Below are 17,177 nucleotides of genomic sequence, written 5' to 3' on the forward strand. Positions count from 1 at the left end.
TCGATCTTGGGATCAATCTTATTCAATATTTTTATTAATGACCTAGGCACAAAAAGTAGGAGAGTGGTAATGAAATTTGCTGATGATACACAGTTGAGAGGCATCGTCAACACAGAGGAGGATCAGAATATTATACAGGGAGATCTGGATGACCTTGAAGACCAGAGTAACAGAAATGGGATGAAATTCAATAGTACAAAGTGCAAGGTCATGCACTTAGGGTCTAATCATAAGGATTTCTGCTTCAGACTGGGGGCTTATCAGCTGGAAGAGACAGAAGAAGAGAGAGACTTGGGTGTGTAGAGAATCACAATATGACCACAAACCACCCAGGTGATACAGCTGCAAAGAAATGCAAATACAATCCTAGGATGCATTAGGTGAAGAATTTTCAGTAGAGATAATGTAGTATTAATGCCATTGTACTAGACACTGATAAGAATATTTGGAATACTCTGTACAATTCTCATCACCCATGTTCAAGAAAGATGAATTCAAACTGGAACAGGTGCAGAGAAGAGCTACTAGGATGATCTGGGGAATGAAGGGCCTATCTTATGAGAGGAGAGTGGAAGAGCTTGGCTTAGTTAGTTTAGCAGAAAGAAGGCTGAGTGGGGATACAATTGCTCTATATAAAACATACATGGCGGGGAGGGGTGTAAAGGCCAGGGAGGGTGAAGAGTTATTTAAGCTAAAGAACAATGTTGGCAAAAGAACAAATGGATACGAACTGGGCATGAACAAATTCAGGCTAGAAATTAGAATACGGTTTTTAACCAACCGAGCAGTGAGGTTTTGGAACCGCGTTCCAATAAGAGCTGTGGGAGCAAACAATTTAGTTCGTTTTAAGAGAGCGCCAAATTGATGAGTAGGATTGTATATCAGGGTTTCTTATGATGGTGGGGGCAGAGCTTGCCAGCCCTGGGGCTCATGTACAGTTGATATCTTATGGTCCTAAAAGCTCAGGCTTCAGAGCTTTAGCCAGCCACCCGTAGAGGTCAGGGAGGGATTTCTCCACCTTCTCCCCCTGCCATGTATTTTAGGATTGTTGTTGCCTTTTGTCTCCTTCTTCTGAAGCATCAGAGATGGCTGCAGCTGGAGAAGGGACACTGGACAGGGCAGACCTGTGCTCTGAGTAGCACTGAGCATTCTATTTCGCTTCCTCGGGGGCTTGGCTGGCTGGTTCTTGCTCACATGCTCAGGGTCTAACTAATCACCATATGTGGGGTCAGAAAGGAATTTTCCACCTGGGCCGATTGGCAGTGACCTTGGGGGTTTTCAGCTTCCCCTGCATCAAGTGGGTATGGGTCACATGCCAGGATTACCTGGGTATGTTTCACTTAATCAATTTCCTGCCATTGGAGGGGCTCAAGCACTGGTGCACCTCAGTCCCTCCTATTCTCTGCCTGTGTCACGTAATAGTCTAGTTTCCTGTGGGCTGTAATATTTCAGTCTAATTCCAGTTTTGGGGTTTAGTGTGGGTGTTGGTGGCCTGTGACGTACACAGCCTTGGCAGAATCTGATTTTTATAATTTTGACAGATAATATCAATGTTTATTTTAATCACGTTTTTAGATTTTTACTGATGTAAATGTTCACAGTTATGTGAAATGGAGGGCATCAGACAATTATTTAGTGACAGCAGATGTTGAAATTCAAAAAGTTAAAGTTTTATAAACTATTAACACAAATAATCAACACATCCAAATATTCAAAGTAAATATCCTTCAATCAACAAATCGTACTTGCTTTTACTATTCATTTGCTAATCCATTTTAACAAGCCTAATTCAAAAGACTAAATCACTGGATTTTGACTCTGATAAGTTATCAAGCAGCACTATTCTTATTTTATCTATTTGTATATTACGATTATTGGTGGAAATATTTTTTCATTGGTTTGCATTTTTGTTTGAAATTGATGTGTACCAACATACACCAATACAAATCTAATCCTTCCAAACCAAGATATGCAGGAGCAGTGATGAGCTGCCAAAATCTTAACAACCGGTTCCCTATAAAAAGTTCTGATTTAAGGGGGGGGGAGCAGGGGAGGGGCCGGGGTTGAGGGAGACATACTCATGGGGCCGGGGGCCCCTGCAGGGCCTGGGGCAAATTGCCCCACTTGCCTCGCCCCCCCGCCCCCGCAGCCCTGGAGCTCGCATTCCCCCCCCCGTTCCCTTGCCTGCAGCTCAAAGCAGCAGGACCACTCAGGAGCTCAGCTGAGCTGCCCAGCTGCTGGCCATGCTGAGGTTCTGCGGGGTGGGGGAAGCGGGGGAGGGCCTGGAGGAAACATCCTCGTGGGGCCAATTGCCCCACTTGCCCCCTCCCCTCCGGCCAGCCCTGGAGCTTGCAGCAGTCACACACACACACACACACGCCGGGCTGCTCAAAAAGCGGCAGCAGGACTCTTCCCGAGCTCAGCTGAGCTGCCCAGCTGATGCCGGCGGCTGGCCACGCTGCAGCTGGGGGAAGTGGGGGAGGGGCCAGGGGAGCCTCAGGCTCCCCAGCTGGGAATCCTGGGAGCAACAGGATGGTCCAGTCGGCGGACTGGAGTTCTTTGCCCACCTCCTGGCCCTTTAACAACCGGTTCTCCACGGAGGTCTAATTTTAGCAACCGGTTCTTGGGAACCGGTGGGAACCGGCTCCAGCTCACCACTGTGCAGGAGGTGAGATTAGATTATCTGGCTTTAAATTCTATGACTATGATCAGGGATAGCACAGCCACAGAGATGAGTCAAAGGGCTCCTATTCTCATGCATGGTTATGTGGCCCAAGGACACAAACTAGCTCTTAGTAGGAGTCAGTATCTGTATACTTGATTTCCTGCTTTCCTATGATTTTGTCATTTTTATGAAGCAAAGAGAACTAATTATTTCATGGTTTTGTTCACAAGGTTTCGAATTCACAAATTCTCACTATCTGTCCTGGGTAAGGAAGAAGAAACAGGTTCTGCCATCTGTGAATAGTTCATTCTTTTCTGTGGGTGAAATTCGGCACAGCCTGTGCAAGGCCTATGTACCATTTAAAACCCTTTACATGGTGCTTAAGTTGGGCCTCAGGCAGTCTCAGCTCTGGGGACAAATTTTCAGCTTCCTGAAAGGTGCAGAGGATCCAACCACTGATAATCAGGCCCCTTAAGTTTCAGAGTAGCAGCCGTGTTAGTCTGTATCCGCAAAAAGAACAGGAGTCCTTGTGGCACCTTAAAGACTAACAAATTTATTGTAGCATCAGCTTTTGTGGGCTACAGCTCCGATGAAGTGGGCTGTAGCCCACGAAAGCTTAGGCCCCTTAAGGCCTCTCGGATTGGGCACCCAAATACCAAAGCACATAAAATCACTTATGAAAATCTTGGCCATTTGCTCTGAAAAGTAAGTAGGTTGTTATTTGGGGAACATTTAGTAATGAGAAAGTGAGAGACTAACTGTGCTCAAAGAAGGAAAAGAAAAACAGGTATGATGAGAAATTACCACTCAGATGGAAACGTAACAGTTTATTTGCTTAACTTTATTGCCTGGAACTGCCAGATCAAAGGCAAATATTGTTCTACATTATAGCTGCCAGTCCCCTCCACCCAACCAGTCCTTAAAATGGTATCCATAGTAACACAAACACAGAACCACATTCCTCTCTGACTGGTCTGCTCCTGATGGTAGCCAAATACGAATGCCATACGAGATCCTTCAGGACAAACACAGCCCTTGATAGTTCTGTATGTGCACAACGTCTCATGAAATCCTATGTCTTGTGAGAGCATCAGAAGGCAAAGCTTGGCCTTTTGGCCCCAATCATAACTCATGTGTTTCTTTTTATGCAGGTGAGTGGTCACACTGGACTTCGATCAGATTATTTAAATATGCAAAATTAAGCAGGTAAGTGTTTGCAGGATTGGGGCTTCAATATGGAAAAATCCTGTAGATTACAGGAAAAGTTATTTAATGAGATGGAAAAATATGATTATGTGATATCATTATCAATATTATTATTTTGTTAAATACTTTTACTGGTACAGTGCCTTTAATCTGAGGATCTCATAATTCACCAAGAAAACTGAAATAGAGGATAGCAGGATAGCAGTACCCTTTCATCTCCTTTACATTTGAATTCTTGCACTACCCAGCTGTTGTTGTGGTGACCAGACATCCCACTCAGGTTTCACAGTGATCTGTAGCAAAATATTTTAACTATGAGATGGGGGCTGACGTTTCAATGATAGTTTTCCCCCTACAAGAGGTAGGGGGAAAAAACAGACATAGCAGATTAGCTGAAGAGCAAATGAGCTATGAAAAATTAAACAACAGGTGCAACGTGGATACACAAGACATTTTAACCATCTTTTCCCCCCCTGCTGAACCACGCACCTATGATATATTTATGCAAGATTTTAAGAAAGATTGTTCAGATGACATGGCCTTTTTAAGTAGGATTCAGCAGTTCCAAAGTCTGTTTTTCATTGCAGCTCTAGCTTTTTTAAAAAAATGATAAAAACAAATAGTTCACTAGTAGCTCTGGCAACATAATAATACACTACATCACCAGTGCTCAGAATAACATTGTTCTAGGACAGTGTTCCAATTTTATCATACACAGAAAAATTGCTTTATGCTAAATACACATGTAAATATTATTCTTGTGGCACCTTATAGACTAACAGACGTTTTGCAGCATGAGCTTTCGTGGGTGAATACCCACTTCTTCGGATGCAAGTGGTTCTTCACCACTTGCATCCGAAGAAGTGGGTATTCACCCACGAAAGCTCATGCTGCAAAACGTCTGTTAGTCTATAAGGTGCCACAGGATTCTTTGCTGCTTTTACAGAACCAGACTAACACGGCTACCCCTCTAATATTATTCTTGTTTGCTACAATTCCATGTTCAAAACCCCAGTCCTGTAATCAAATCTGGCAGTGTGGGGCTCTGCATGGCTGCAGGGGTCTGCCCGAGCAGATCTAATTGCAGGATAAGAGCCTTAAATAGCAACCATAGTTGGGTGTGTGAAGTGTTCTTTAATTGTATAGCTGTGAAACTCATTCAAGGTTTATCTTGTTGCACTGGATTAATTTGAAGTGTAATTTTAAACTGATTTTGTAAAGCCAGTGCAAAAGGCTGCATGGACACTTATTGGTTTAAACTAGGGTTATTTTGGAATCTTTTTACTATCAAGCTCATATATGTCCTGATTCAAAGGCAATTAAACTCAATTTATCTTCAAATCAAGCCCCTAGAATGGCTTTACAAGGTATTTGAGTCATCCTTGCCGAACTGCCCCAATTACCTGTATCTGATTATCATGATGTATCTGATTATCATAACAGGCAACATTAATTATATCCTCAACTAGCTGCCAGCTCCATATCTAATACCCTGCCACAACAGCAGACACACAAATATTCCATTAAGAAAAATTTGAGGAGACAGTTATGAACTTTCCCATTCAGGGTTACATAGTCAAAGAGTGCAGCCCTTGTTATATCACTAAACAGTGTTTAGGTACATACTATTTTCTAGTTTGCGGGCAAAACATTTAGACACAAATTGTATATTCAACACATTACATAAGTCCCTTTACATCTCACCGCGCTTCATAGCCCTGAGCTCCGCAACAAGGGGGAAAAGAGCTACAGGTTAGGTTTTCCAATGTCATCCAAGCTGAGCCAATTATATACAAATGAACAAAACACACAAGCCACAAATACATGATAAAAGCATATCTGGAATGAATTCAATGGAATTGTTCAGATCAGTTGTTAAAACGCCTCTAGGGTGACTGGATTAGCAAGAAGAGGATCCTTACAAGATTCAGGGGACAATAAATCACATGGGTCATCTGGCCTTTATGAATCACTCAAGTTAGCCCCGTGCCTGAACTTGCAAAGAATTCAGCTGGAGACATCTACAAGCCAAAGATCTATCTGGACCTCAGCCTGAGGACTTGCAGAGCCTAACACTCAGGAGCCAAAATCTGCACATGCAGCAAAACAAGCAGCACATCCCTCCGTTTTCAAGTGACAGATTTTTCAACACAAGAACAGCAACACACCCGTACTATTGTAAGAAGGACAGACACTAGTCTAAGGTGAATATCAGAAATCTGCAGCTTTGTCTCTGGTCTGAGAATGATCATCTTAAATAAATTAATAAATGTTTTGTTCCCAGCATCTCTCTTTCCCCATTAACTGCACCACCTGTTGCACTGAGCAGTGCAGCCAACATCACAAGGCAAGTTGTCACTGAGTGCTTCACAGAAGTCAAATCAGTTGAAAGCCAACCAATACTCTAAGAATGTACGTTCAGAACAATATCTGTCTCTGCTGGACAGGGACAAAATGGAGCTGTGACGTTGCACTCCATACGTTTTATGGAAATATGCTTATGAGTGTGAATATAATGTAACTAGAATATGCTTTATGCAAAAGGTCTCTTGTAAGGTATCATAACAAAGGTTATAAACTACTGAATATATTCCTCCTATTTGTATGCATGTATCATTCTTGTATCTGAAGCTAGAAATATGAAGTATTGCTCTGAGGTCCTATTGTAATAATGCAAAGAGTGGGCCATTAATGGTGGTTTAGAATCTTGATGGGTCCCATTGACTAGGACAATTGGTTGTAAATGGTTTATTTACCTGCAAGCCTTCCTGTGTACCTGTGGGCCAACCCAGGAAGAATGGAGACTAGGGGTCTTACAGTGACATTTGACCATGTTGGAATCCATCTTAATCCTTGTACTTTTCCATTGATGAGGCGGGGGCGGGGATAAGCACAGACAAAAGATTCCCGCCTTGTGTCAAAGCTATAAAAGGGGGTGGAGCAGGACAAAAGAGGCTGCCAGTCATGAGAAAACCCCTGCTTACCACCTGAGATGTCTGCTGGATCTAACAAAGACTGTACCAGGGGAAAGGATTGGGCCCAGACTAGGAAGGAGTCTAGTCTGTGAAAGAAGCTTATTGGAACATCTTTGAGGGTGAGATATTACCTGTTTTGTTTTATTTTGCTTTGTGACTTACTTTGTTCTGGCTGTTATTACTTGAAATCACTTAAATCCTACTTTTTATACTTAATAAAATTACTTTTGTTTATTAATAAACCCAGAGTAAGTGATTAATACCTGGGGGAGCAAACAGCTGTGCATCTCTGTATCAGCGATACAGAGGGTGAACAATTTGTGAATTTACTTTGTATAAGCTTTATACAGAGTAAAATGGATTTATTTGGGGTTTGGCTCCCATTGGGAGCTGTGGATCTGGGTGCTGGAGACAGGTAATCTGCTGAGCTATTTTTAGTTAAAGTCTGCAGCTCTTGCGGGGGTGGGGGGGTTCCCAGACCCTGGGTCTGTGTTGCAGCAGGCTAGCATGTCTGGCTCAATAAAGCAGGGTTCTAGAGTCCCAAGCTGGCAGGGAAAATGGACTCAGAGGTAATTTCAGCACATCAGGTGACAGTCCCAAGGGGATCTCTGTGACTGAACCCGTCACAGGAGCTGCACTGGAGGAAGACTGGAGAGAGAAACACAGATGCTCATGGTCCATGGGCTTTACCTGTAGAGAGCCCAGGGTGCAGATGATGCATGTTTAGTATTTTTTCCCTTAACGCCCTGTCTCTGGTGTTGTTAGATTAGTAGACAATATCAGAGAAATCTGACAAAATACAGGACAGTGGGAAAATGGATCCAATGCCAAATACTCTGAATTAAACCTCCCCCTCTCAACATACACCACTGTCCACAACAGCAGAGCTTTTTAAAATGGCAGCCAGTTCATCTGAGGTGCAGATTTCCCACTGTAATATTAGCATATTGGCCAGCATGGGAGGGTATTTTTGCCCTGTATAACCGATACATTTGGCATTGGCAACAGTGAAACAACAGTACATATAGTGAGCAGATATACCCTCTTAAAGATGTAAAGTTGAGTCTATGTTTGTCTCATTTTAAAACCAAGTGTACTCAATTGTTTTGTCTTGCTCAGAAGGATAAACTCCCTCTGCTTATTCAGTAAGTTCTACAACAAACCATTTTTTGCTGATGATACAGAAGAGAAGTAATAAATCCTTTATGTGGGGTCAGGAGAAGGGGAAATAAATGGCCATGCCAGAGGAATGGTATTCACATACAGTTATGGCCTCTAAAGTCTCCTCCAACTACCAGGTGAGAAATTTGGACAGTCAATGAGGTGAAACTCCAAGTACATAGCATGGCTTTCAGGAGACACATTCTTGCACAATATGGGCCAAATTTTGGATATAACATGAACTGTCTGACTTCAATGAGATTTCGTAGGAATGAGGGAACATATAGATTACCACGGCCCTGTGGGGGGGGAGGGGGGTGAATTACTTGGGGAAGCCAGGGTGCCAAATTCTCTTCTTATTAACACCAACACAAACTTGCTGAAGTCAATGGGGTTGTAAGGGATATAAGCCAAAACATAGTTTGGCCCTATGAGGTTAAGTTCCCAAGATTCCCAAAGTGAAGGTAACATCTGCCCCCATCATTTAGGCATTTGAACCTCCAACCAGGGGCGGCTCTAGGGATTTTGCCGCCCCATGCATGGCAGGCAGTCAGCCTGCCTGCCGCCCCCACAGCGCCGGCAGAGCGCCCCCTGCAGCTTGCTGCCCCAAGCACGCGCTTGGCGTGCTGGGGCCTGGCGCCGCCCCTGACTCCAACCAAACATCTTAAATGTTACCCAGAACCAATCAGAAGCCAGTCATATTACTTGTGTAATGAGCTGTCTGCACAAGACTGCCGTTAACAAGCAGGTTGTCACAATGTGTTGTAGCTGTGACACCCCAATAGCTTGATAGTACAGCATTTTATTTGGTTCTAATCAGATTTACAATTGGACACTGGAGAAGATATTTGCCCTAATAAAAATGGCTGTAAAATGCTTTTAATAGTAAAGTAAACTACAGCATCTATTTCTCTCAGTTAAATACTTATATGTGAAAAGAACATTTATTTGTTGCTTAAGCCATTGTACACACTACTTACCGTTCCATGGTAGTTCCTGTACATGGGCATTTTTAAGATCTTTGTCAAGTAGTCTTCCAGTTGTTTCTACAATGCAAGCAATGAAAACTTTAGATAGGATGTAGGGATTACTATAAAAATCTAATTATATAGCTACAGGAAGTCATGAAGAGAATCAATAAGAAGCCACTGACTAAATGAAAAAAAAAATCCACACGCATGTAGCACACCCTCCACTGTGCCACAATATCCCAACAAAGGGGAAATAACTCAGATCTTGGCAGAGTGCTCCCTGAGGCAGTCTTCCACTTTCTGAGCAGGGACAATTTGGCTCTAAATTTGGCAGAGTTTCGGTTCACCAAGGAGAAGAATTTACTAACAAAACAGAGGCATGTGAACTTGGTCAGAACACAGCTCTGCAAACAAGCTGGTCCTCAATAGTGAAAGTCAGAAAAATCCCAAGAATAAGTTGGACAGCACAACATGTCAATAGCCTCTCTTTTACCAGCATACCCACATCTCTGAACAAAGTATTTAGAAGGAGAAAGGACATTTACTCTTCTACTAGAAAAATGTTCTTCTCGGACCATGTTCTCAGACGTGCGTGGCAGACTCGGCATCTGCCTCGCTTCTCCCCTTTTGATAGTCTGTCTTCTAACTGTGTGACTGGAAGAAAAAAAAATCCCAGATTATTTGTCTGATCAGTAGAACGTGAGCGTCTTTTCCTCTGACACAAGAGTCCTGATGTTCTATTTAAAACTTTATTATAAAATGAGGGACAGGTAGTGAGGAAAGATAAGGGGAGGCGTAAAATTGTCTAACAAATCACTGTGTACAAATCAATTCAAACTAAAATACAATGCAAAAAGCAGAGGATAGTGGGCCAAATTCTCCTTTGATGCAAATGGCCACAGATCCACTGACTTCAAATGAGTTTTGCCTATTTAAGCAGAAGAGAACTTGGACCATGTTATTGGACCATTATGTTTCACTAATCCTTAGCCTTTCACATCTCTACCCCACCAAAATCCTTACTCTTGTTTCCTCGACTGCCCCCTAGCTTCCTATTGTCTTCTCATGCCAATATCAAACTATCCTTTTGTAACACTCCACCACTCAGGCCTCTTTCCACAACTCTCTTTATGTCTGTCCCAGTCCTTGGGCCCAGTCCTGCCAACTGCTGAGCACCTCATTAGAGTCACTGGGAAGGGAAACCGAGGGTACGTCTACACTACGGGATTATTCTGATTTTACATAAACCGGTTTAGCAAAACAGATTGTATAAAATCGAGTGTGCGCGGCCACACTAAACACATTAAATCGGTGGTGTGCGTCCACGGTCCGAGGCTAGCATCGACTTCTGGAGCGTTGCACTGTGGGTAGCTATTCCGTAGCTATCCCATAGTTCCCGCAGCCTCCCCAGCCCCTTGGAATTTCCGGGTTGAGATCCCAGTGCCTGATGGGGCAAAAATCATTGTCGCGGGTGGTTCTGGGTAAATGTCGTGAGTCACTCCTTCCTCTGGGAAAGCAACAGCAGACAAGCATTTCACGCCTTTTTTCCCTGGATTGCCCTGGCAGATGCCATAGCATGGCAATCATGGAGCCTGTTTTGCCTTTTGTGACTGTCACTGTATGTGTACTAGATGCCGCTCACAGAGGCGATTCAGCAGCGCTACACAGCAGCATGCTTTTGCTTTTGCATGACAGCAGAGATGGTTACCAGCCATACTGTACCATCTACCATACCATAACTTGGTAATAAGATGATCATGGTTACCAGTCCTTTTGCACTGCACCATTTGCTGCTGTCATAAGTGCCCCTGGCTGAGATCAGCCAGGGGCGCAAAAGCCAAAATTGGGAATGACTCCCTGAGTCAATCCCTCCTTTTTGTAATCTAAAAATAGAATCAGTCCTGCCTAGAATATGGGCAAGTGTACTAGAGAACCACTGTATCATAGAACCAGAGAGCACAGCTGCTCTGTGTCAGATCCAGCAGAAATTATGAGCTGTATGCTATTCACAGGGGGTGCTTCTGCAACAACCCCACCTGTTGATTCCGTTCTTCCCCCAGCCTTCCTGGGCTACCATAGCATTGTCCCCCCACTTGTGTGATGAAGTAATAAAGAATGCAGGAATAAGACACAGTGACTTGTTAGTGAGAAATGAGTGGAAGGCAGCCTCCAGCTGCTATGATAGTCCAGACAGGACATTAAGCAGTGTGGAGGAGAGGAGCCCAGCATCCCGCTGCTAGTCCAGGGACAATTGAATCTTTTCTTTACACATGAAGGGCAGGGGCTGATGGAGCTCAGCCCCCTGTTGCTATGATGAAGACGGTTACCAGCCATACTGCACCATCTACCAGGAAAAATCAGGAGCTTTTTATACAGGCGCCCATGATTGACCTCACTGAATGCTAGTCGGCATGGTTACCAGTCCTTTTGCACTGCCCCATGTGCCAATAGGCTGATGATGACGATGGATATCAGCCATATTGTACCATCAGCCACCCATGGCGGGGGGGGGGGGAAGTGAGGATGTTGGTGTTGACTGCTGCAGCATTGCGTCTATCTGCAGCATTCAGTAAAGATAGGGTGACATGTAAAAGAGTCAAGAGAGGATTGTTTTCCCTTTCACTTCTGGGGGGGGGTGGGGGGGTGCGTAAATTGCCGAGCTATGCCCTGAACCACCGCGGACACTGTGTTTGACCCTAGAAGCATTTGGAGCTCAGCCAAGAATGCAAATGCTTTTCGGAGACTGCAGGCACTGTGGGATTGCTTGAGTCCTCCAGTCCCCGCTCCAGTCCCCCCTCCATGAGCATCCATTTGATTCTTTGGCTTTCCGTTACGCTTGTCACGCAGCAGCGTGCTGAGTCCCTGCTATGGCGTCTGTGTGGGGATTTTTTAAAAATTATTTTGAATTTCGTCTTCTGTAACGGAGCGCTGATAGAACGGATTTGCCTGCCCTTACTGCGATCACATCCGCATATTCCATGCTGGAGCTCTTTTTTTATTTTGATTTCGGACTGCATCGCCACCCGTGCTGATCGGAGCTCCACGCTGGGCAAACAGGAAATATTCAAAAGTTCGCGGGGCTTTTCCTGTCTACCTGGCCACTGCATCCGAGTTCAGATTGCTGTCCAGAGCGGTCAGTGGTTCACTGTGGGATACCGCCCGGAGGCCAATACCGTCGATCTGCGGCCACACTAACCCTAATCCGATATGGTAATTCCGATACTAGCGCTACTCCTCTCGTTAGGGAGGAGTTCAGAAACTGGTTTAAAGAGCCCTTTATATCGATATAAAGGGCCTCTTAGTGTGGACGGGTGTGGCGTTAAATCGGTTTTACGCTCCTTAAACCGGTTTAAACGCGTAGTGTAGACCAGGCCCGAGAGAGCTCAGCACTCACAGATATAAGCCCTTAAAGGTAAGAGACTATATTGTGCTATAAATTTTTAAGACCAATGACCCAATGATTTCAGTGGGAAATTCTGCTTAAAAACTGACTGCACAAAATGTTCCACATGCTTTTTACATTTAGCAAGAAAGAGATCATTGGATCATTCAGATTACTGCTGCTTACTAATATGTTGATTTTGAGCCGGATTCTCCTCTCATTTATACCAGGGTAAATCAGGAGTGAATCTTGGAAGTCAATGGAGTTACACCTGTATACTACAGAAGTAAGAGAGAATCAGGCTTTTCGCTTCTTTCCAATGCAATTTGGGCCTTGAACCATAGTTGTAAGACTGCATAAAACAGTTACCTCCTTGTAGGGATAGGAATTCGTATGAAGGCTTTGTATCTCAGCAGTTCCCTGTGGAATTCTTGAAAGTTCTTGAATTTCCTTTTCACTTGCCATGTAAAGTCCCCATGCGTGAACTCAACAGTATAAACATTTGGACTTGGTACCTGCAGGAAAGAATAGCACCAGTGTTTCAGTACTCAATGGGTAATCTTCTAGCATTAAATCCTCTAGAGTTTACCATTTTTTATTTAAAGGTCCTTACGACTTTTAGTTACAATTTTTATTAGACTCAAAACAGAACAGGCAAAGATTATTCATATTGCCCTTGATAGAGTTATTCCCATACAGACGTATTCATATTTTCTAAAACCCACTAGCTGATTTACAGAAAGTTAACTTGTAAGTGATGAGTTAACATGGTAATAGGAGTATGACATTAAAAATGGGATTGGGATTTAAAACAATGTTCCAATAACATTCATGTTCTGACCTTTTTTGTTGAGGTAAAGCGTTCTACTTCCAGAACTCGGACTTTAATCGGACATCCGGTTAGATATGTCTGTATATGAGGCTCTTTGAACCCTTGAGTGTTATAAATTGCAGAGAATGGGATGCCCACTGCAAATGATCATAAAATAGTAATTATCTTAACACTATTTTAACTATGAATAAGAGCGTAATAGCTAAGGGATAATGTAACAAGTTAATAATGATAATATAAAATTTTATATATTATTTTTCCCCAATGCATATCATGCCTTATTAAAACCTATTGAACCTCAGCTCATAGAAGTCTTCACATTAAGTCATCTGACTTGAAGAGTTCAAATGCCAGATATAGCACTTTCTTGTCATAAAATAGAGTCAATGGTTACCTGGAGAAATACAGTAAAACTGCAGCAGTTTGCACGTAGGTAAGCAACACATTCCATAATTCATGCACGAAATGAGCAGCCTCAGCAAAGATTTAATAGCAAAGTGCTGCGATGAGGTCTTCTATCACTAAGTCTTCATCCATGTTACAAAATATATTACAGGATATTTACTGGTGTTATCAGGAATAATTAAAATTAAATTACACTTGTCAAATACGTGAACAAAAGGGTGTTTTGTGTAGCAAGGTTTTTTGGTGGAGGCTATTTGTGTATGTTTGCAGACTTACTCATTCATACACTTTGGCAATTTGCAACAGGTCACCTAGGTACTAATGAAAATTGTAGGCAAGACAAAAAGCAGTGTTTTGACAGTTTCAGGGTAGTTTGTAAGTATTATTTTAAAGAGTTCTGAAACAGCCAAGCGTCAGAAATCTCGAGTAGATTAGAAAAAAAACATTAATCCTGTTTAAAAAACAAAAACAAAAACAAACAAAAAAGCCAACCTGCCTTTATTAGATAGCGAGAAATGCATAGATGACAGACAGACAGGTGCAGTAATGTGCAGCTGCTGTGCCAAAATGAAATGAAGGGTTTATACCTTAGAACACAACAAAAGAAAGGAAATCCAAGTTAAATCTTAAAGCTTACTTAAGGCCCGATCCAAAGCCTACAGGAACCAGTAGGAGTCTTTCCACTGATTTCAATAGGCTTTGGATGTGCTTCTTGTGGCTCATTCCTGCTGAGCAACTCCTAGAAGGTGCTTTGGATCCTCAAATTCAGGTTTGATCCTTCATGATGCTGACCACCCTCAACTCCCAGTTTAGGTTGAGGGCATCACTATGTTTTTTGTAGGCGTCTCAAAAGTACTTTGCAAGATGGCACCATCACTTTAAAGGTTTCACAGCCCGAAAGAACCAAGCACAGTTTCACGAGGCCCCACCAGAGCTTCAAAATCCTGGCCCACTCTCTCACTCTCTCCACCCACACTCCCTAACACCATCAAACTGAAAGCTTCATCTTCGCCTCAGCTGCACTGCATTGCTAAATCCTAGTGGGACATATGGTGAAAACAGATGGACACTAACTCACCAGTTGTTTTCGGATCATTCAACACGTCAGCATCCACCTCTTCCCCCTCAAAGTGGAGCTCCCTGGTGTCCAGGTTCTCTATTAAATTGCTCATGTCTGCTGCAACTTTCTCCAGCGTTGAGGTATTTACTCTTCTTTCACGGCTCAGTGACATCTTAAATGCTCGCTCACCAACAACACAGGGGGCTGTTCAAGGGAAGGGTTCAGCATTGTTATTGTTTCTGCAGCATCATACATGATAAGTTCAGGTGGCTGCCGGGGAATCTATCTGTGGTTAAGGGCCTGGTGTGTGGAGACCCCTGGCTTCTCCACTGTCTCTTTGGCAGCATAGCTCAAATGGACCTGTAACCTTGGATTCCTCCAATCTATCACAGCCTCTGGAATGCCCTCTACAGGCACGTTACCATATGCCTGGCCACTGTGGACACAGAGGAGGACAATTTCAACAGCGTAAGGAGGGCTCAGCAGAAAAGTGAATGCAGCTTCAGGCTGGAATGGAAAACTTCCCTTTGATTTCAATGGCAGCAGGAGTGGGGGCCCAGGACATTTCCATTAAAGGTTATGGTGTTTCCCATTTGAAATACTGATGTTTTAGCTATGAGGGCTTCACCAGGATTGGATGTCACTTGGAATACGTCTACACAGAATCTGGGAGCAAGCCTCTCAGTCGGGTCAACAGATTCACGCGAGGGCTCTAAAACTGGCTGTGTAGCTTTTATGTTGCAGCTTGGGCACTCAAGCCTGTAGGGGGTGGGGTGGGCTCCAGCCTGGGTTGCAATGTAAAAGCACTGCCTACTACACTGCAATCTTTAGCTCGCTACGGCAAGTCCCACTAGCATGAATCTGTTGACCCAGTCTGGGAGGCTCTCTCCCAGATGCAGTGTAGACATACCCTTAGAAGCACTCTCTTGCTCTGATTTTAAATGGAAAGCAAACAGTGAACTTGCTCAGTCAGTGCATTAATGTGCAGTTAATTGTGTAATAAATCGTGCATGGGATAAAAACCACAAAGTACAACACGCTGCCCTATCTGGTTCACTGACATTACCAGCTACAACTGCTTCATACATAGCTACATTTTCAAACCGATGCGGAACAGAGAAAGAAACATCCAAAGTCAGTAGAGGTTGTTACCTGCTTTTTCCTTTGTGATTAAAAGAACATATTAATTCCAGATTTCTCCCTGCTTCCTCCCAGTGGAGGAACATTGGGGGGTTGGGGGAAGTAGTGACACACAAATACAGCTCACCCCCCCCCCAGCATTCCTCTGTGCCCCCATAGGGGATTGGGAGGGGGAGCGAGGAGCAACACCGAGTGCTCGATGCATACAGGTCACTTTCCCCACCTGGGCTGGGCTGGGAAGCGAGCATCAAAAGCTGCTGCTCTCTGCCCGCCCCTTATGCCGCCCGGGTGGGGAAAGTGACCTGGATGCAGGGATCCCTGATGTGGCTCCTCGCCCCCTTCCCTCCCCCCAACACCTAGGGGTGTGCGGAAGAGCAACGTTCCAAGGGAGAGCGGGCAGCAATGCAGCTGCTCCATGCATCCAGATCAGTTTCCCCACCTGGGCTCAGGAGTGGGGTGGAAGGGCTGGGAGTGCAGGAGCTAGGGGCAAAGTGGGAGTGGGGAGCCCACAGGGACCAGGGCAATGGGTGGGGAGGTGCACCAAAATAAAAGTTTGCCCAGGGCGCCATTTTCCCTAAGGCCGGTCCTGTCCGTGCACCTCACAGTCTTTAATGTATTTATCTTCTCAACATCTCTGGGGTGGGGAGGCAGTGCTGTTATCCCTGTTTTACAGATGGGGGTCGGAAGCACAAAGAGACTCTGGGTATGTCTTCACTACCCACCAGATCGGCGGGCAGCAATCGATCCAGCGGGGGTTGATTTATCGCGTCTAGACACGATAGATCGACCCCTGAGCGCTCTCCCGTCGACTCCTGTACTCCAGCTTGGCGAGAGGCGCAGGCAGAGTCGATGGGAGAGCAGCAGCAGTCGACTCACCACATGGAAGACACCACAGTAAGTCGATCTAAGTACGTCGACTTCAGTTACGTTATTCACATAGCTGAAGTTGTGTAACTTAGATCGATCCTTCCTCCCCTCCCCGCCCCAGTGTAGACCAGGCTTAAGTGACTTGCCCAAGGTCATACAGGAAGTCAATGATGGAGCAGAGACCCAAGTCACAATCTAGTGTCCTAGCCACTGGACTATTGTTCCTTTCTAAAGGGCTTGTTACATGTTACACAGCACTTGAGTAAATCTCTTCATTGTTAATGAGCCTGCGGGAGATTACACCCAGTACTCTTTATGTTAGTGGAAGAAGCAGGTGGCGAGCAAAGGAAAAACAGCATCAGAGTCAGGTCATCTACAACTAAGCAGCAGCATTTTAGAAGACGTTTCCTGCAATTATGACTAACGTACTCCCTACCTCCTTGTTCCCCTGTTAGTAATCTGAGTCAGTGGAAAATCTGGAGAAAATGAGACATGACACAAATCTAGTAAGAT

At 44.2% G+C, this 17,177-nt stretch overlaps 1 protein-coding gene across 1 annotated transcript in view; it reads right to left on the bottom strand.

Annotated features, from left to right (window-relative positions):
- PLD1 (phospholipase D1) overlaps window positions 1-17,177 on the bottom strand; it is a 134,891-nt gene that overhangs the window by 66,259 nt on the left and 51,455 nt on the right. The window contains exons 3-7 of the mRNA XM_045031116.1: window positions 14,676-14,861; window positions 13,202-13,329; window positions 12,730-12,875; window positions 9,524-9,632; window positions 8,988-9,053 (exon numbers count right to left, since the gene is read on the bottom strand). Of these exons, the coding sequence (XP_044887051.1) occupies window positions 8,988-9,053; window positions 9,524-9,632; window positions 12,730-12,875; window positions 13,202-13,329; window positions 14,676-14,829 (603 nt within the window). The 5' untranslated portion in view covers window positions 14,830-14,861. The remainder of the gene's footprint in view (window positions 1-8,987; window positions 9,054-9,523; window positions 9,633-12,729; window positions 12,876-13,201; window positions 13,330-14,675; window positions 14,862-17,177) is intronic.

Source organism: Mauremys mutica, chromosome 9 (genome assembly GCF_020497125.1).
Source record: "Mauremys mutica isolate MM-2020 ecotype Southern chromosome 9, ASM2049712v1, whole genome shotgun sequence".
Classification (NCBI taxonomy): domain Eukaryota; kingdom Metazoa; phylum Chordata; order Testudines; family Geoemydidae; genus Mauremys; species Mauremys mutica.